The sequence below is a fragment of the Grampus griseus genome (genome assembly GCF_964374135.1).
Source record: "Grampus griseus genome assembly, chromosome: 7".
In the NCBI taxonomy this organism is placed as follows: Eukaryota; Metazoa; Chordata; class Mammalia; order Artiodactyla; family Delphinidae; genus Grampus; species Grampus griseus.
Genome location: NC_139001.1, coordinates 72,820,364 through 72,842,526, shown reverse-complemented (window position 1 = coordinate 72,842,526; position 22,163 = coordinate 72,820,364). Strand labels below are relative to the sequence as shown.

General features: G+C 38.6%; 1 protein-coding gene across 1 annotated transcript in view; it reads right to left on the bottom strand.

Annotated features, from left to right (window-relative positions):
* CCDC148 (coiled-coil domain containing 148) overlaps positions 1-22,163 on the bottom strand; it is a gene marked incomplete at both ends in the record, with an annotated part of 273,810 nt that overhangs the window by 43,454 nt on the left and 208,193 nt on the right. The window contains 1 exon segment of the mRNA XM_082659036.1: positions 4,782-4,900. Within this exon segment, the coding sequence (XP_082515162.1) occupies positions 4,782-4,900 (119 nt within the window).

The window sequence follows — 22,163 nt, the reverse complement described above, 5'->3', positions numbered from 1 at the left end:
TGCTCCAATCTTTTATGAAAAGAAATCCCAGATGGCTAAACTTTAGAAGAAACATGGATAATATATAATATTTTTAATATTGGGCCTTCTGCTTTGCAGAAAGTGATACTCAACCAGGAGTAAAAAGAGGGTATGATGTCCAGCTTTGCCTCTGCTTGTCAAGCTGTGTTCCACGGTTCAGAAGGGGCATCTTGTCTTTTCCTAATCTGTCTGCTTCCTGTAGGGGATCTATGTACTTTGCCCCTGGAAAGGGGCACCTTTTCTAATTGGCACAAAAGCCTTATATGCTAGCAGCAAACAATAAATAGTACTTAATAATAAACAGGTAATTTGTACATACATAAATCGGTTTTTTGTTTGTTTGTTTGTTTTTACACAAATGGTTGCTATAAACTGATTGTGTTCCTCCAAAATTCATATGTTGAACCCTGATGTAATGGTATTTGGAGATGAGTCCTTTGGGAAATAATTAGGTTTAGATGAGGTAATGAGGGTGGGGCCCTCATGATGGGATTAGTGCTCTATAAGAAGAGACACCAGAGAGCTTGCTGTCTCTCTTCCCACCTTCTAGGGATAAAGTAAGAAGGCAGCTGTCTACAAGCTAGGAAGAGAGTTCTTACCAGAAACAGACCATACTGGTACCTTGATCTTGGGGCTTCTAGCCGCCAGAACTGTGAGAAAATAAATCTCTGTTGTTTAAACCACCAGCCTATGGTATTTTGTTATGGCAACTGGAGCGAATACAATAGTATTATATTGTAAAATGTATTGGGTCTTTGTTGTTGTTCTTAAACTCATTTTTTATGTAGGTGTATGTAGATAGTTTGTATGTATATGTATTAAACAACTGATAACAGAGAGAACTTCTAGAGGACAGATTGCAGAGGCTAGTGATCAAGGGGCACTGTTTCCTTAACCTTAACATTTTATTTTTATTTATTTGGCTATGCCACGTGGCTTGAGAGATCTTAGTTCCCTGACCAGGGATTGAACCTGGGCCACAGCAGTGAAAGTGCCAAGTCCTAGCCCCTTGGTCACCAGGGAATTCCCAACATTTTATTTTTTATGAGTGTCCTCATTCTTACACGTTTTATTTAAAATATCTTAAATACTTAAATATTTTGAAAACAAATTATGTTAGATGGTATCTCATGTTTTAAAAAGTCAATTGATAGTAATCATTATATTTAATGAATACTCACTATGTTCCTGCTGTGTGTTCTATTTAACATCTGACTTACTCCTTGTAACAATCCTATGACGTAGATACTATTTATGTCTTCATTTTACAGATGAAGAAACTGAAGCACAGAGAAGTGAAATGACTTACTCAAAGGTTACACAGCTATAAAGGATAGAGCCAGGATTCTAATGTTCACAACCTGATTCTAGAGTCTTCCGCCTCAACCTCTTTGGCATGTTGAGAAAGGAAAATAGGGCATTAGGAGGCTAGTGGAAATTTTGGCAAAAACAATTTTTAAAAAGTGATGAGGGTTGGGACTTCCCTGGTGGTGCAGTGGTTAAGAATCTGCCTCCCAATGCAGGGGACATGGGTTCAAGCCCTGGTCCAGGAAGATCCCACATGCCGTGGAGCAACTAAGCCCGTGCACCACAACTAATGAGCCTGCGGTCTAGGGCTCATGAGCCACAACTACTGAGCCCACATGCCACAACTACTGAAGCCCGCGTGCCTAGAGCCCGTGCTCCACAACAAGAGAAGCCACCGCAATGAGAAGCCCACGCACTGCAATGAAGAGTAGCCCCCGCTCGCCGCAACTAGAGAAAGCCGGTACACAGCAATGAAGACCCAACACAGCCAAAAATAAATAAATTAATTAATTAATTAATTAACCTAAAAAAAAGTGATGAGGGCAAAAGATAGCTTGTAATAGATTGAGATGGGAAATCTAATTAATAAATAAAAGGAATTGCTATATCTCTTTACTATGTTGAACTTCTTAAGATTGCCAATACTTAACCATTTGTTGACCCACAAAAATGGAATTTCCTTATGATTCAACCTGATGTATGTGCTAATTTACGAGTATTGTTTTCAAGACACTTAATCTTAGAATTAGAAAATAGAAAAAGGAAATAAACAACAGAACTTTTCATATCCTCAAGGCTATGTGTATGTGTGTTTTTAACAGATCTGGAAATTGCTTCAAGCCTTCTTATTCTGACATGAGAAAAATGTGCCTACAGCTAAAATATCACACATGAGATCTGTGAATTGTATTTCAGTAGTAGAAAAAATACGTTTTAACCAATCAACCACATTTCTTAGCGTCAGAATGGTTACAAACAAACACAACTTCTGGTTCTTGTCAGAAGCAAAAGCTATCAGCATTTTTGCATGTTAAATTCCATCTCTCTAAATCACAAAATGAGAACTGTCCTTTCATCTACAATATTATCCAAAATTTTCTGAGAATTCTTTTCTGATATATTATCTGGATATTTTAATGGCCTTCCTCACTGATTTCCCACTGGCATGCAAGCGTTGGATTCATAATTATCTGAATCTATAACATTTCATATGAGTTGAATACACAGATCATAAACCCTTAAAAGTTGATAGCTCACTTAGCCCTCAAAAGTTATCCACTTCAATTTTACAAAGGACAAAACAGAGCCTCGTAGAGGCTGAGTCAGCTTGATAATTATTGGGACAAGAAACACGCAACTGAAATGGCTCTGTAATCAAAGAAACTTCCTGGCTATGAGGGCAGATTTTACTAGAAGCATGTCTCCTAGATGCTGGGACTTCACATCTGTTCCTTTTTACCTACCCCTTTAATTCCTGTGGCTCTCTTTTGTTTCCCCAGTGTAGTTTCAGACTATCCAACCAGCCTTTTGACCCCCACATTTGCCTTGCCTTTAGTACTTAGCTGCTTGTTCCTGTCTGACCCATGGCCTGGCCTGCCTTACCCATGGCCTGGCCTGCCTTCTGGTATCCTCCTATATCTTGGTTTGTGCTTGTTTAACTGATTTCTCACTGGTTGTTTCATCTCTTAGCCTTGAGCCCTAGGTTTGCTATATTATTGGCTTTCTTCATAATAGATTAAACTCAATTATAAATCCTGAGATACCTGGAAAATCATGTGAATTTTATCCAGAAGGTTGTTGGGAACTGCATGGCATCTGTGTGGAACCACAGATTCACTCTGCAAGCTTGGTCACTGGAGTCTGACATAATTCCCATGGGTCACAAAGGAAGCTTCCTAGATATAAGTGAACCTTGTTGTGTAAAATAGTTATGTCATCCTAAGTTATGATAAGTCTAAAATGCAATTTTTATTAGTTTAGTAGACTTCATTTTTTAGAGCAGTTTTAGGTTCACAGTGAAATTGAGCAGAAAGTATAAAGAGTTCCGTGCAATTTTTTTTTACACTGACGAACTGTAAAGAAAACTTGTGATTTATGTTATGAAATGTAAGATCTATTTTTAATTTATCTTTTGTGAAAATCTACTCAGGAGCTAGCTAAACTAGATAACTATGCCAGTTACCACTTTATTGTCTCTCAGCTCCAAATCTCCCTTCATTGTCTGCTCTATGAAAATAGAGTTGGACCCTGTAACTATTTCTTCTCTGCAGCTGGTACAATGCTTAGCCATGTCAGAAAAGGGTACAGGAGGGATGCTGAAGAAGGAAGGGGCTTTCCTTCCTAGTTCCAGTGTTTACTCCTTCTTGTTCCTGCTTCGTGGCTACCAGCAGCATGTGTGGGGGACACCCAGTGGTGTTTGTGGAGTTCAGTTGCACCCCGTGGCCAGTTTCCCATCAAATTTCAGAGGTACTCCCATGGTCAGGTTCCCACTGAGTCTTGCAGGCATAAGCATCACAATGCTTGACTTCCAGCTTCGGTCTCCTGCACGCAGGTAGGGTGTTGCCTGCTTGCCCCGTGACTAGGAACAAGTTCTGGATGAGCCCATCCAAGAACCTCTCCACCATGTTGCAGGCACCACCACACCTTCTACATTGAGGTCTGAATCCCAACCACAGAGAGGGGGGCCCCACCTCCAAATTTGTTCCTTCCATGAGAACCCTCCCTTCAGCCCTGCAGCATTCTTTAAAGTTCTTTATCCCTTTATATAACAGAGATTTTTTTGGTTAGAATTAATAATTCTTTATCTTAAACTTTCCCTATCCTAATTACCATGCTGTCTCTGTCTCCTCACTGACCCTGACTGATGTAGTAACCTTGAGAAAAATAATTTTAATTTTTCAGTGCACTCATTCATAAAATGAGGAAACTGGATTAGTTGATCTCAAATGTCCTTTCCAGCTCTAAAACTGCGTTATTCTAGAGAATTCAGGTTTTTCCTATACCGTTGGGTACATCTTAAGTATACTAGAATGAATACCACAGAGCACAGAATAATTGCGTACTGTCTTCCTCAGCCTCAGTCGTAGTAAATGACTTTTTATCTGAATAATGGTTTCCTCCTTCTGGGTCAAAATATTAAGTCACAGCAGCAGCCAGTATTATTTCACACACACAGTGGGCAATCAAATACTATGAAATCCTCTGTGAGGATTTTAACTAGGAAGCTCTCTGAGGAACAAAATGGAAAACTAGAGATTCATGTATGAATATGAGAGTTTAAAATACATTATAAGTATCATTTTATTCATTTATGAATATAAATATTGTAAGGACACATTAAGTATAGAAAAATGCTCCCTCTGATATTATTTATCCTAACACATTACGAAGATTCCATTCACCTAACACATTACAGAATTCCATTACCACACAATTTAAATTTTTTCTTTTACCTTTCTCTGTCTTTTACTGACTGTTCAGCCATTAATTTCTTCAGTTCTTCCAGACGCTGAAGATCTCTCATTTCCATTTCTTGCCATTTCTGCTCTCTTTTAGCCCAGTATTTTCTTATCTATTGCATAAATATCACATAAAATTTAAATTAACAACAGGTATGTTAAAAACAAGAAACAAAGTTATAACAACATTATCCATTGTTTCATATAGCAAATATTGAGTTTAAATGACCCTTCATCTTTTTTATCTCTTAGATCTGCCTACAGTGTATTGGCAACAGAAAAAATAAGTTAAAACACAAAAATACATGTCCTGAGAAGCTGCATGTTTTAACAGTTTCTGAAGTGGAAATGTAACTTGTGCTGAGACCTAAGGTTTTAATCTATGGCTAAAATAATCGGCTTTCAGGGAACCACAATAAAAGCATGTTATTGTCTCTAAAGTATATGATCTACCTGTTACTCAAGAATATTTTTATCCTCTTATGGTAATGTAGTCTTTAACAAATATAGCATTAAACCTATTTTTACTTTAAAAGCACGAGTTTATTTATACTAATGGACAGCAGGATGTTGAAAGTTTTATGCTTCTGGGGAAGTGGCAGGAGATAGGTGGGAGGAAGGAGGAAAAGAAAAAATTAGCAGGGTTGTGATAAATAGTAGTTCTGACTCATGTGGTAACATGAAGGACAGATTTATCAGGCTCAAAAAGGTGAAAGCATTGTTCCTCACTAGGCATGTTTTACTTCCTTTTTCTGGGAATGGAGGCAGAATGAGAAAACCTGAAGCACACATAAGCTATTTTTAGGGGGCTAAAAAAATTATTGCCTTAGTGATGGGGCAGTTGAAGTTTATGTTTAATTGACAGAGGACCATTCAACCGCTCTGGCCTGCCATGTTGTGTCTGGGTCAAGGGAGTGGTTTCTTGCTGGTAAAAAACAGTACCTTAATGGTGAATGGCAGTGAGTGACCACCAGCAGAGGGGCTTTGGTAGAGTATGGGTTAGCCTCATCCCCAAGGTGGCATTTTCTCTTTTGAGAAATGTATATGAAAAGCCAAGTGGTTTCCAGACTTGCCCAGCAGCATGGGCTCTGACACCTGGGAGAACCAAAAGAGGCATCCCAGTACCATGGCCACAGCCATAGCAACTCTGTGGCAGGGCTTGCAACACGAGCAGTCACACCAGTGACATCCATTCAATGCTTAATGAGTTACTGATGGCTCCAAGGTAAAGTGATTCTACTCCAGAGATGATGGAGATCGGAATCTAGGGAGAACAGAGATGAAGCTAGAAAGGTAGCACACCAAGATGGAAAGTGAAAGAAAGGGTAGGAAAGGGAGAAAAAGGAAACACTGACTGATATTTCAGAGTCCTAACTGACAAATGCCAACGCATTCTATTAGTGCCAGATACGGAAATGTTAACAACCATTATATTATCTCCCTCTGGGTTTATAAGCGATCTTTATTTTATTCTTTGTATTTTTCTGTGTTACCTTATTTTGGGCAATAAATATATATTTCTTTCATAATCAGAGGGAAAAAGAAGATACTTCAAAAGAACAGATATTGGATTAAAGGGCATTTTTCTCTGGGTTCTGACAGACCAATAATGTTGCTTACTCCCAGCACTGACCTTGGAGGGAAGTCAGTGGTCCTTCTGCTGACAGTCCCTTGACAACAAGCATACCAACCCCAGGTTGCTGGTGTCTTCAGATCACTGACACCATCTGGTGCAGTGTCCTGTGCAGGCCCTAGAAGTATATCACACCTGAGGCTTCTTGGCATCTCAGGACCAATTATTTCCATCTTTGACTCTGGTAGAGGCTGGGGAATGATTCGGGCATTTTCTTCCTTGTTAATGGCTACTTTGAGACACTGATGCTGTCCCTCTCATGTACAGTGCCTTCTTCCTTTGATGTTTACAATATCTGGCTATATCACCCTCTACATGTCCTTATCACTGGCATGTGTGGACTTCCAGGTCATTCTCAAATATTCATTGAGAATTCAGATACGTGAGTCACAGCCACATAGGACTTGTTGTCCAGAACAACTCCTTCTACCTTCCTACGCAACTGCAGTCTGAAGCCCCTCTGACCTGCCAACTCAGAGTCCTATGACTTCCTCTATTCCAGTGAGCTACCTCCTCCTCCAGGATTCTACCACCATGGAGAACAGCTCCAACTCCAAAAGCTTCAATTATAGCCATCGATCTTATGACCAGAACCTACGAGCCCTTCTCCATCATCTTTTGTGTTCCAGTCGTATAGTTTTATTCCTCTAGTACAGCCCTCACCACAAGGCTTTGCTAATTAGTATCCTTGCTCCTCTCTCCCACTACACTGCAGAAACTGTGATTTATTATCCTGGGACTTCCAACAGCAACTGTACCAAATTGATGATTTCAGCTGAATCTTTATTGACAATCAGCATTCCTTTTATGAATTCCTGGCCAGTGCCTCCCGATTGCTCATGGTGGTATTTCAAAACCCATTCACTATATTAAACTCCATACCTGCCTCTATTTCTTCGGTTTTATCAGAGGAAACACAGACCCTAAAAGATTCCTTCCTTGATGTCCTGCTCCTCAGAGGAAGTGCTGTCCTTCCTTCTTTCCAAGGCAACCCTCACCTGGGATCCAGAACCTATTCCCCAATTCCAACTCCATAACCTTACTCCATCACCTACCCTTCTTTCCCCTGTAACTTCAACCTCTTGGTCTTTGCTGCTCCCTTCTCCTCACATGAAAATCTACACAAATCTCACCCATTAACAAAAATTGTTTTTAAAGGACTTTCTTTAGACCCCCAAGACTGTAGCACCACACCCTTCATTGTTCCCTTTCAGTGAATGATACCTATTCTTCTCCAATTTCACATCTCTTATTTTAGTCCTCACCCATGACATTCCTACCTCTGCCTCCATCCCAATTCACTACTCTTGCCAGTGACTTCCCAATGATCAAAGCAAATTCAATCCTTATTTTATGTAATGTCTCTGATTCTACAAACCCTTATTTACAGTCTTAAGAAACTACTGACTTTGGCATTCATTCATTCAAAAAATACTTATTGAGCATCTGCTTTAAGCCAGATACTGTGCTATGTACTTGGGATATGGTGCTTAAAGAAAAATTAGGCCTTTGCCTCATGGAGCTGGGAGTTTCGGAAAGAGAGAAAATAAACAAGTAAATGAATGAAAAGAATATTACATGTTCAATTCTAAGAAGGAAATAAGTATGGTGATGATGTAGAAAAATCTGTGTAGAACCATGAGAAGGCATATTTTTAAATGACATTTGGATTAAAATTTGAAAGATGAGAGTGAGACAACCATGGAAAGAGATGAGGGAGATCACTGCAGGAAATGAGAGCTTTAGGTGCAACAGTATTGAGTGGGAACGACCTTGCACATGTTCAGAATTGGGAAGAAAACAGCACAGCTGGAGCAGGTAGTGTGAGTTAAGACTGGAGGTAAGTTTGGGAAGCTGGATGGGGGCTAGATGATTAGGCAAAGATTTAGTTCTAGAAACAAAACAAAAAAAGATATTGAAGAGTTTAAAGCAAAGAGTGATATAATGTGACTTAGATTTTTAAAATATAGCTTGGGCTATATTGAGTGAAGAATGGATAGTAGAGGAGCAAAGGAGAAACAGAGACCAAAGAGAATATGGCAAAAATGATCACTGGGATCTAGGAAATTAATTATTCAGATCTGAGATGTGCTTTTGAGTGGAGTCAGAGTGTTCATTTAAGGATTAGACACGGCTGTTGAAGCTAAAAGGAATCCAGGATAATTCCTAGGTTTTTGCTAGAGCAACTGGTTGGATGATGGTACCAATAACTGAGATGGGAAATTGGAGGAATAACAGGTTTGGAAAAGGAAGTCAGGAGGCTCAGTATTAAACATTAAACAATTGATGTGACTGTAAGACATTTAAGTAGAGATATCAAATAAACATCTGGAGGTACAGATGGGCGGCTCAATGGAGAATTCAGGGCTGGTCTAAATTAAGGAGATATCTACTTAAAATGCTACAAATGCTATTTGATGCTACAAGACTGGAAAAGATCTATAGAGTGTAAACGTAAATAGAAGAGAAAAGGTGATCATGCACTTTCATGTTTATCTGCCTTTTGCAGTTTTCTCAACCAGCATAACTTCATTTTCCTCCTCCACCTGTTTATTTTATTTTACCATTAAGACCAGAACAAATGCCATCTCCTTGAATCTTCCTCTGAACCCTCTAGGGAAAATGTTAGTAGGACTTCCCTGGTGGTCCAGTGGTTATGAATCCACCTTCCAGTGAGAGAGTGGTATGGGCATATATACACTACCAAATGTAACATAGATAGCTAGTGGGAAGTAGCCGCATAGTACAGGGAGATCAGCTCGGTGCTTTGTGTCCACCTAGAGGGGTAGGGTAGGGAGGGTGGGAGGGAGATGCAAGAGGGAGGGGATATGGGGATATATGTATATGCACAGCTGATTCACTTTGTTATACAGTAGAAACTAACACACCATTGTAAAGCAATTATACTCCAATAAAGATGTTAAAAGAAAACCCTAATATTAAAAAATAATAAATAAATAAATAAATAAATAAATAAAATCCGCCTTCCAATGCAGCGGACGCGGGTTTGATCCTTGGTCGGGGAACTAAGATCCCACATGCTGCAGGGCAACTAAGCCCTCGCGCCAGAACTAGAGAGCCCACATGCCACAGTGAAGAGCCCGTGCACCACATCGAAAGATCCTGCATGCCACAACAAAAGATCCCATGTGCCGCAACTAAGACCCGATGCAGCCAAATAAATAAATAAATAGTAAAAAAAAAAAAAGAGAAAGAGAGAGCTCCTAGCTCCAATTTCATCTTTTCATTAAAAATAATAATAATAGCAAAAATATTTTGAAAAAAAAAAAGAAAATGTTTGCTCAATCCTTGGCACACCAGTGATCCTTAATTAAGATTTATTACCCTCCCTTCTTTGTTCTGCTTTGTATTCCTTGATTCTTTTTCAGGAGGGTCTAACACTGGATTGTTACTGATATATTTGGACATTTACTACATGCCTGGCATGCTCTTCCCTGCCTTGTTACCTGCTAAATCCCTCCTGTCCATCATTTAAGACTCAATTGTAGCTTTGCTTTCTCAGCCTTCCTCCTTTCCCCTCTCCTCCAGACATAACTAGGTGTACCTTCTAAGGCACTATTTATGTATCCTTAGCATAATACTTTCATATTGATCTGCATTATTCATCTTTGTATCCCTAGTATGTTGTATTGTAAATAACACATAGAAGGGCTTAAGTGATCATCATTAGGTGAGTGGGAGCACTTTCTGGTCTCTGGTCTGAGAATAACAAAGTTATGGATGGGAACCAGGCCAGCAGTTTTATTTGCAGGATGGTAAAACTAAACATTTCCCTAAGGACAGTTCCATTACTTTCCATCAATTAATAAGAGCAGGAAGTGTGTGTCATGAAACATTGGCTTTGCAAGGTTCAAACTAAAGTTAAGGTTAAGAGTATTTAACTAGCCTTTTGGAACATTTGTTGAGACACAGATTTTAAACACACTACTGTTTAGATTTTTTGAGTGATCCTTATAACTTTCCAACGATAGAGGAACCAGAAAGTTAGCACACGGGGTAAGAGGTGAATTTAAAGCTTGTCTCCTCTAGACTTGCAGATAAGGTTTCTAGAAAAAGCTTACTTTTCTGAAAACCAAAATGAGTCCTCATTATCCCCCATCTCCGCTTGTTATCTCTGATTTGTACTGGATAGTCCTCTTTCGTAGTCCCATATTTTGTTTATTTTGGTAGAGTTAAGCCAATAAAAGTGTAAACAAACTGAAGAAACTATTCTCTATATAGATTTATGAGCCAAAGTAATGCTGTGCTATCTTTTCAGAGGGTTTAAGATCATTTTTATATCCCACCTTACTTTTGTAATCTTCAAAACAATTTGTCTCCAGTTAAAAACTCCATTAGTAAACATGACATTTATGGTATTAAGAGTATATCAGAGTTTAATTTTAAAAAACTTGGACTAATATTACATAACCATTCAATTATTTTCATTCCTTCGGTCCAAAAATTATAATTGCATGGAAGAAGAATTTATTGTTTACACATAGAAACCAGAAAGTTAGGACTAAAGCATTAGAGTAGGAAGACAGTTTGGTCTCTGATTTCAAGCAATCTTCTGTACCTTGCTCCTAGGTCATTATTCCAAAGGCTCCAAAGGCTCTAATTCAGGAGGATGTCATAATGCTTAACCAGATACACAAAATACATGAAATATGAAGTACAGAATATCCAGTTGCCTTACTCATAAACCACTGAGGCAGAGTGATTTTTATTCCATTCTCTAGATTCTCATTTACTTAGCTAATTCCTCACATCTCACACCTTTTCTACTTTTGGCCCGGAATATGCACCCACAGAAAAAGTGTTGTTGCTCCACATGAAAACACAGCAGGGCCTCTTCATTAAAAACAGTCATTCTTTTACTTTAAATTTTTCCCACGTGTTTCATGTAGATGAGCCTGTATCACATAAAGTCACCACCAACCGAAGTCTGACTCTTATTTCTATGCGATCTATTTGACAATCATTTGTATTTTGCCAAGTAAATTTTCACACACTTGTGTGAACTTCCGAAAGGTAAGAAACATGCCTTATACTGTAATATTTATTTGTATCCAGTATATTGCACCTTGCAGATGAGAGGTACAAGATAAACTACTCCAGTGGAAAAGAATATGGAAAGGCAACACTGCACACAGTACTTTTCTTATATCAATTCATATAAATCCAAAACTATTAATAAAGTATCCAGACAGAAAATAATGACAGACCACAGACATCAGTGAACCAATTCATTTAGTCATGTGGGGTGTAGAGGTACATTTAATCCCAAAAGAGCACAAGGGCGTGGTACTTCTCTAAGTCAAATTGTCCATGGAAGCCAGATTCAAGGTTTTTTGGGCTGAAGGTGGACACTTGGTCACTTCCATCCTCAGAACCTTTCAGCCAATGTTATCTCTTCTATACTTTGTGGTATAGAGATCTCTGTGGGCTTTTCAATCCACGATGTGCTGAAGCTTCTGAGCAAAAAATTTGGCTCCAAAATAATTATTTTGCAGGGCATTCTTTATGCAAAGATGGGAAAACTCTCTACACGGGTAAGAAATCAAAGCTAGTTCTTTGGTTTTTAAAAACAGAAAGTCAGTTTTTCCACCATCCTGCCTGGTTATTTGAATTTAATGGATCTCCTTTCAGTCCACAATTCAGACTATTTGTATTTCAGCTACTTATTTTCATTGTCCTAAACTTGAACCTTTTTGCCACCAATCTCTAATCTGATAAACAAGCACATCTACCTACAGTAAGAGGATAAATTGTCATACTCTTTCTGAAGAATAAATAGGGAAGTTAACTAGCAAAAGCCTTCAGAATTAAGAAATAAAGTTTAAGAATTAATATGCAGGCACCTATGCAAAGATTTATATACAGGTATGTTCATTACAGCCTTAAAAGGGTAAAAAAATTGGAAATATTGTAACACCACCAAATAAGAAATTGGTTAAATGCAATTATTCACATAATGAAACACTATGCAAACACCAAAAATTATGTGGTAGGAATACAGAGGAAAATATGCAAGATATATTGATAGATGAAAAAAATCAGGTTAAAAATAATATATGCAGTATCAACTAGTTAAATTAAAATCTTTGTGTATATAGAAAAAAAATATATGAACATTGTTATTAATCTTTTGCTAGTGGTTTAGGATTTCAGGTGATATTTATTGTATTTTGTGTGCTTGACTGTATTTTCCAAACTATTTACAATGGACATAAAAGACTTTATAATTACAAAAGGATGTTTTAAAAGTCTGGCCAAAAAAAATCAAAATTTAGAAGGAATATCCAAGGGACATGACTGTTATTCATTCTGGAAGTTTTTAAACTCTATTCCCATATCAAATTAAATGACAAAAATACTGTATATCTTTGTATATAACATTTTAACTTTTTATCACCTTGCATGCATTACTTTCACTTTCTGTAGAAAAGTTTCACTGAGCTATGATTTAATTTTATGCCATAGGCCTTATAAAGGTTAACACAATATCATATAAGGCTTGATTTACACTCAGTAAAACTTCTATTGAAAATGCTTTCTTCTGGGTGGTTTGCCTCCCTCCCCCTGCCAGCTCCTGATGTGCTAGATGTTGTCTATTATTAGCAAATAAGAGCTAAATGCTTCCTTTTAACTTTAACCATGTTCAATTACAGCATCCCTTTTTAGTCTTGGTTTGCTGACATAACTATATTCCCATCCTCTTAGTTTTTTGTCTCTTATTCTCTTACTAATTTTCTATTTTAATGATTCCTAATAGGAAACAGATGGCACACTCAAAATTAGGTTAAATCCAGAAGAATGTAATAAGGGGACAATGACAAAGAAGGTTAGAATGCAGGGCAATCACAAGGGATCATGTAGTAGCCATGCTGCTTTACCGAGAGCCAGAGAAGGCTGTGTGGGGAGGGCCGCCTGACGGGCTGAGACCTTTGGTGGAGGACACAGCTAGTCAATACAACTCTGCAGGGCCAGGAGCTGGGGGAGCAGCTCTCCCAACCTCACTCTCCTCCCTCATCCTCATCTCTAGTGTTCCACTTTGACTGAACACAATCAGAAGCCAGAGGGCAAGGGAGCCTTCTACAGGACAACTCCCTGGGACACAGAGCAGGATGGAGAGTAGATACGCCCCAACGGGTAGATATCTAGCACAATATTGTTAGTGCCTTTATTATAAATTATTTGGAAGTAGGTGATGTCTATATGTGTAAGTAAATAACATGAATCTTTTAGGTGATTTCACTTTGGTCACTTATGTGAGCATTTTTTCCTAGCAGAGCTGCCTACTCGAATTGGCAATAGCTATTTTCTGCCGTGATGTAGTCTTATGTCCTTAGAGCATGATGAGCCAAGAAAGTATTCTGGTGTAAACACATTAGTTATCTCCCTCTTAATTGAAATTCCAGGTGGATTTAAAAATAACTGTTATGTCTTCTTTAGGAGTAAGGTCTATTTTCAGTCTGGGCATTGAAGTATTACATAATGATCGTGTCATATGTTGATTTTGCTAAAATGAATTTGTCTGTAATCTTGTTTAATTTCTCTCTTTTCACTATTCATTAAAAAGGGAGTATATATACTGAGGATGTTGTATTTCAAAGCCTGAAGTGTCAGGGAGAGTGAAAAGTGAAAAGTAATCAAACCTCAGAGTCATTCAATCATGACTTCTTAGAGCTGAGGTGATTTTAGCAATCATTTAATTCAAACACCTCATTTTACAATTGGGGAGGGAAAATCCTGCAGAGCCTACATATCTTGCCCAAGGTCATCCACCTTGTTAGGGCCTCCTAGTTTGGCATATTTTCCTCTATATCTCAACATCAAAGTACAGTTGTATTCTGCTCATACATTAAATTCACTCACTCAAACAATATTTATTGAGTGCCTTGTGTCAGGCACGGGAGATAAAACAATGAAGAAAATGGACAAATCCCCCCTTTTTACAGGGCTTACATTCTAGAAGAGAAAGAGAAGACAGTCAATAAATAAATAAAGATATGTCAGAGGAACGATAAATGCCAAGAAAAAAATAAAGTAGGGTAAATGGACAGAGTGACAAGGAAGGAGGATGCTATTTTAAGTTTGGTAGTCAAGGATAGACATTCTCTCTGATGACATTTGAGCGTGACCCTGAATAGAGTGAGAGAGTGAGTTATACAGACATCTGGGGGAGGACTCTTCCAGGCAGAAGGAACAGCCAGTGCAAAAGGCTAAGGGGACATGTGCTAGGGTGTTCGAGGAGGAAGAAATAGGCTGTGATGGCTGGAGCAGGAGGAGTGATGGGGGAAGTCGCAGGATATGAGATCCAAGAGATATTGAGCGTAATGCGGGGAATGACATAATCTGACACACCTTTTAAAAGCATCACTCTGCCTGTTGCGCGGGAAATCGATGGAGGGGGAGGGAGGGAAGAGAAAGGGAGGATGCAGAGAAATGAATTAGAAGAGTAAGAGGTTTATAATAGTTCTGATTTGGAATGCAGAGCCTTCTATTCATGACAATAGGTAAGAGTGTGAGTATAGGGTGTGAGGGGGGAAAACAAGAGTCAAAATATCAAGGCTTTTGGCCTGAGCACTGGGAGAATAGGATTCCATTTATTGAGAAAAGGAATATGGGGGAAACAGTGGGTTTGGAGAGAAAAACGAGATTACATTTGGGTCAAATTAGATTTGAGGCAGTGGGATGTGTGAGTTTGCAGTTCAAGAGAGAAATCTAGACCAGAGATATTAATTGGTAATTTGAGTCAGCATATAAATGGCATATGAAGTACATTGGATTGGTTGAGATCCCCTAGAAAGTACACATACTTAGAGCACCGAGGCCCCAGGGAACTCCAAGACTTAGAACGATGAGGAGGATCCATCCAAGTTTATGGAGAAAGAGAACCCAGTGAGATAAAAGAACAGAGGATGGCTTCCTAGAAGCTAAATATCAAGTTTTCCAAAGAGGAGGCAGTGATCACTTCCATCTTAATAGTTCAAGTAAAGTGAGGACTGAGAACAGACCCCTGGAATTAGCAACATGGAGATCACTGATGACCTTGACAAGCACAGCTTTGCTGGAATCGAGGGACAAAATGGCTCAAGCGACAATGGGTGGGATGAAGCGAGGACAGTGTGTAGAGGCTACAGGATAGTGAGATTTTCTTAACAGGGGAAGCATGAGGTCAAGGGAGAGTGTGTTTCTAAATACAAGGGAGAATGGTATATTTATAGGTTAATAGGAAAGATCTAGAATAAAAGGGGGAAGTGGTGGTGGGAGAGAGATTTGGATGACCTTGCGTAGGAGAGAGGGAATAGGATTCTGTGCATAAGTGAAGGGGCTGGCCATAGACAGGAGTACAGATACTTAATGCATTGTAAAAGGAGGGAAGGAAAGGAGTGGGTACAGATTCTGATAGGTTGGTAGATGCAATGTTGAAAGCCTGTGGAAATTTTCTTCTTGTGAAATAAGATATTGAGAGGTTAAAAAAAAAAAAATCACAATCAAAATCGTTAATATTTTCTTCAGTCAACTTAACAAAAGAGCAACACCAAGGAGGCAATGAAGCTGTTTTTTTTTTTTTTAACCTGCTCGTAACACATGTCTTATACTTGACACTTCAACTGTGATCAAACCATAATGGTCTGGCTTCTTGTAAAGTGTTTGGCTATAGTGGTTCATTAACCCAAGGAGAGAAATCCTGAGAGAATATTAATAAGACAGACTGCATGTACCTGTAAAACATGAAAGAAATACTCCTAGTAAGCAGACTACTAAAGAGATTTTAAATTATCAATTACCTATCAATTTAACAGTTCTGAGTACACTAGGACAGGATCAAAGCCATGAAAATTACCCTAAAGCAAACAGTTTGAAACCAAGTTTTCTCAAAATTGATTAATCACAAAATTAATAGCAAACAGCAATCACCGTGATGGGCAGCACAGCACAGTGTTTAAAATCATGAACGATGGAGTTAGACCTCCTGGGTTCAAATCCTAATTGCACTGCTTAATGGCTATGTGACTTTGGGGAAATTATATTCCCTCTATGTGTCTCTGTTTCCTCATTTATAAAATGAAGATCATATTAGTACCCACCCCTTAGGGTTATTAAGAAGATTAAATGAACATAGAACTGTGCCTTGCACATAGCAAGCATTGTATAGGTGTCTGTTAATTAAATCATATCACTGTGAATAATCAAGACCTAGCCAGAAAATGCAGCCAAAAATTGACACCTGGAGTTAATTTTTAAGACTTTTAAAACTGCCTACTGGGAAATCTTTTACAGAAAAACAAATACATCTGTCTCTTGATCATCTAGGGTATTTTTTCCCCTCCATCTGACTTTTTCTTAAAATTGTGTCCTGACAAAGAGTAGGAAGATTCCATAATTTCCACTTTTAAAAAAGAAGTTCTAATGGAAATCTTCACTTTTAAAAGACATGGAAACCAGAAAAGTGAGCCTCTTGGATTACCATCCTACTTTTCTGTCACCTATTGACTCATATACTGAGAGCTGACCCTACATTTAGACTCATATTAGAAGGTCATAATCAGTTAACAAGCTATGTTAATGTTCATTTCTAAATTTTAATGACAAAATAAGGAACATTATGAATATTTTTAAATTATATGATCCTTGATTTATTTTCTTTTCTCCCATACCGCATTCATTTCTTTACTCGTACAATATCATTCAGAGGACTGGTTAAATATTCAGAAGATAAAGTCTGAACCCCCAGTTTATTTTGGAGTCATTTCTACATAAAATACACCTTAACTATCTTTTCTTTTTGACCATTGTAATATCCTGATAGTTAATTTACCTACTAGGTTTTATGGCGCCAATATTTTGGGTATTTCATCAGATTTTCAAATAAAAGTACCAAAAATTAAAAGAAAAACACCCGCTCAAACTTTGACTGCAAGATCACATTTCTAGGAGTTAGTAACTGAGAGCACCACAAAACCGAAGGTGGGAAGTAGGTTCAACAGATTGGTCTTCAGCCAGATGGGGCTACTTCAGCTCTAGCTGCAGGTGGTCCCTATGCAGAGATGCTTGCAGTGAGAGATCTGGGTGGGCGGATTTTAGAGCAGAGGTCAAACTGGCGTTCAGAGAGGTTCAAAGACATGTTTTTAAGGTCGAAAGAGTCTATGAGAGTTTTTATATTCCATATTCTCCATTTTATAAAAATGTAAAAAAGTGTTGTATACCAATTTGAGATCATCTGAATGTCACTGCATGACTGAGTGCTGCCACAGTGTTTTTTGTTTGTGTTCACAATTCAGTTGGTCCCCAGTGGTACATTACATAAACTGACAGTATATCTTAAGTCATTTTAGTCTAAGTGGGATCCAGTTAGACCAATCAGTCTTTCTCCCTCCCTCTGCTCCCCAGAGCATTTCGTTCCCCAAGAACCAAATGGGCTTTTGTGGATTTTATGGGATTCACCTTGTTAGAAAAAAGCCAATAAACACAGGTCTTTTTGAGATGAACCCTTCTCTCTCTTGGCCTCCTGCTGATGTGGCTGTGAGAAACTGCCCTTAAACTTCTCTGAGGCTCTCTAGTTTGAGAGTATCTATGAGAAACACCCCTTATCTCTTGGAAGTGTTGCTTATATGAATGGATACACTGACCCTTTGATCTTTTCGAGGCTATAACAAAGGGTTGTACATTCACACTTTCAGTCTTTTCCCTATGCCATGCTGTTGGAAATAAACTCTTAACTCTAGAGTCTTTTGCCATTAGGATAGATGGAGATAGAACCTTGCCATTAGGATAGATCCTCCTTTCTCCTGTTTCCAATAATATGTTCATTGCTTCCTTCTGAACCCTTATCAGCCACATCTTATCCATATTTCTACTAACGGTATGTTCAAGGCATTCTAGTCTTTTTTCTACCATGCTCCTCAAAATTCTTCCAACTTCTCTCCACTTCCCAACTCCAAAAAAACTTCCACATTTTTATGTATTTGTTATAGTAGCATTTCACGTCCAGATACCAAAATCTGTATTGATTTTTTAAATTGCTGTGTAACAAACTACCACAAATTTAGCAATTTAAAGCAATACTCACTTATTAGCTCAGAATCCTATAAGTCAGAGGTTCAGAAAGGCATGGCTAGGCTCTCTGCTCATGACATCACAAGCCTAAAGTCAAGGTGTTGCCAAAACTGATTTCTCATCTGGAAGCTTCAGAGAAAAATTTGCTTCCAAGCTCATTCCTTTTTTTTTTTTTTTTTTTTTTTTGTCAAAATTCAGTTTGTTACAATTATAGGACTATAGGTTACTGGGTCCTATTTCCTTTCTGGCTGTCAGCTAGGGCCACTCTTATCTCCTATGGGGCCACCCACATTTCTTGCCATGTGATCTCCTCCATCTCCAAGCCAACAATGGTGGGTCAAGTCCCTTTTATACTTTAAATCTCTGGCTACCCATCCTGTGACCAGCCAGAGACACCTCTCTGCTTTTAAAGGGTTCATGTGACTAGGTCACGTCCACCCAAGTAATCTCCCTTTCTCAACGTTGTCTGTGCCATATAATATAACCTAATTAGGTATTTACAGTCCTGGCAATTATACAGGTATGTATCCCGGGACGGCAGAAAGTCTCGGGGCCCATCTTAGAAGGCTGTCTGTCACGGGGCTATCCATTGGCCCCTTTAAGTCCCAACAATCTTGAAGAAGCAGAGTTTAAAACCTGGGAATTTTTTTTTCTCATTCTCTGTGTCCACCTTTTTTTCTACTCTTGGCTCTTTAGATCAGTATATTATTAGATTGATAAACGCTGGAGAAGAGATTTCATAATATCATGATGAATTACTCTCATAAGAACCCATAAATCCCCACATAGAGAGAATGGCTTTGATCTGAATGTACTCTGGATTCCCTCCTAAGCACAGAGTTTCTTGAACCTTCTGAGAAGTAGTACTGTTCCACCCCTTTCGCCTGCATTCTGATTAAGATAGCCTCCCCTCTTCTGTTTTAGATTCTTTCCTCTCTTCCCTGGTTATCTGTCAGATGAATATAATTCTGAGTGTTTGCCAGGTCACCTGAGGACAAAGGGAAGCACCCAAGTGCCAAGGTTCTACTGAAGACTGGGTCTATTGGTATTTACTGGTGCAATGTCACTTGAGGCTCCCCAGAAACATCTCTGAGATAAGGCTGAAGGTCACACGGCTGGTGGAGTTATTCTGACTTTTCTGACTATGTTCCCCACCCCTCAGTTGTGCAATATGAGTGGTTTCAATGCTGGATTCAGAGTTGGTGAAAATTGGGAGGGAACTGTGACACGATAAATCAAGGAAGGGATATGTCTCCTTTTTCTGTGAGCCTTGCTTAAAGTCTCCATTTTGGGAGCAAGGCTGAAAATATCCTCGCCTTGGATCCCATAGAATGCCAAGCATCATGCAGCAACAAAACCTCCTAAAATGCTGTGATGCAGAGCAATTTCTTTGTTATTCAAGCCATCCAAAGAGCCACACCTAGTAAAAGGGTGGTTCTGGGACCAATATTACATATCAGGCATTTTGAGGTTCATCTAGCATGGTAGTCTTGTTTCTTACAATAGCTCCTAGGGATAGTTTATGGAAAGGCATCATCTCTTGATTTTACCATGACAATTGCGAAAGTGGAGAGATGCTTCTGAAATATTACCATTGTCACCTAACAGCTTATGAATCAAAACTTTCCTTGAGTCTTGAGATAAAACTATGAAAACTGAATATTATGTTCAACTAGAGTTTTAAAGCACAAAAGAAAAAAGTGATCTAATAAATGTACATTTGCAAGGAGCTGGGCACCTACTAGGATAAACTTTGCCACTGGATACAAATTATGTTATTCCCACAAAAAGAAAATATTATTTCCTAAAAGACAAATTACTGGGAAGAAGAATTAGGATAAAGCTGATCTCTTGTTCAGAAATCCTAATGTGGGGTTCTACGCATGGCATAGTTTCTCTACCTCTATTGCTGCTCTCTTACGAGAAGAGACAGGCAAGTGAAACAGTAGATGGCGAGAGACAGAACACCAGGTAATAAAGCAACCAGTCTCAAGTCAGGGGGAGGCTGTCTGTAGGGGGTTTTCTGCCAAGCTTCTATTAAGCACGGAAGAACTAAAATTTGTCTCCAACATGTAAAACAGTTAAAACAAAGGGAATCTAGATTTGCGTTTAGTATATATAAAGGTAGTCAGAACTTTGGTCAGTATGTCTGAGTTGACATAGAAATCTTTTTTCCCACTTTAAACACAGAAATTTTGGACAAACTATACCACAACTATACACCCACACCCAGTGTCCCAGTGCTGAAAATAAAGATGGAACTCAAAGTCAAAGCAGTGAGAAGGAGCCAAAGCCAAGTGACTCCTGGGGAGAACTGGACCTGAGATACGTCTGAGGAGCTGGTGGCCAGGCCTTCAGTGTTAGTTGTGGGACCTGTGCACATGGGTGCAGGAACCAAGCTACCTACGAAGAGAAAGAAATCATATAGGATTTGTCCATACACACAAGGGAAACTAGCTACACCGTGACCACTCCCCAGGAGAGTGACAAAGGAGCCAACTTTCTGCTTGGGACCAGAGGAAGAAAAGGGCCAAGTGCAGAACCCCAGTGCTGTGCATGAGTGCTAAGTCAGCACCCACTCCCAGCTCACAGCATGGGTCCCAAGTCTCAAAGTTAATATACAAACTGGTCCTGGGCCAGTAAAATGCATAGGGCCCTTAGCAGAGGCAAACATAAAAGCTCTCTGTAGAGATGTTCTCACTACCAGGTATAGTTCATAAAGGAAAGCACAATTCACAAAGAAAAAGTTTAAGAACTTCGATTATTTGATCATTTGAAATTTCCGTGGAACTACAGACACTGAGGCAAATTTAAAGGCAAATGACCAATGAAGGAAAATATTTGCAACTCATGTAACTGATAAAAAGAAATAATATTCAGAATTTATAAAGAACATCTATAGATTAAATAAAGAAAAAATAGACAATGGACAAGAAGCATGAATAAGCAATTCAGAGAGGAAGAAAACTGCCCAATAAACATGAGATTTCCAATCTCACAAGTGACCAGGAGAATCCAATTTAAAACATTGAGATACTGTTCCCATTTAGCATACTGGCAAAAGTCAAAAAGAATAGTTTTAATGTCTTATAAAGTAAAAAAAAAAAAGTCTTATATAAAGTTGAAAACATACACATCCTGCAACATAGTGATTCCCACCCCAGGTACACCCTAGAGAAAGCTGTGCATACATGCCCTGGTCAATATGTACGAAGTGGCTGCTGCAGCACACTTTCAAGAACAGAACTTAAGAAACTTAAATGTTATCCACTAAAAGAAGGGATAAATGGTATCCTAGTTCTACAGTGGAACACTATATAGCCATTAAAAGAATAAACTAGCTCTCTGTGTATTAACATGGCTATATCTCAAAATGTAAGGGTAAATGGAGAAGTACATGCTGCAGAATAATAGTGTGGTAATATTCATGAGAGAAGTAAGAGAAATGAAATACATATTAAAATATGTTAAAAGCAATAGATAGCCTGAAAGATAGCAATAAAATTCATGATGGAGATTGCCTTTGGTGTGGTAAGAAGGCAAATGGTACTGAGTTAAGTCCTCAAAAGAAGACTTCAACTTTATCTATAAAATAAAATAAACCTGAAACAGAATGAAAATGTCAACAGTTTCAATGCTAGGTGATGAGTACTAATGTATTTATTACATCAATC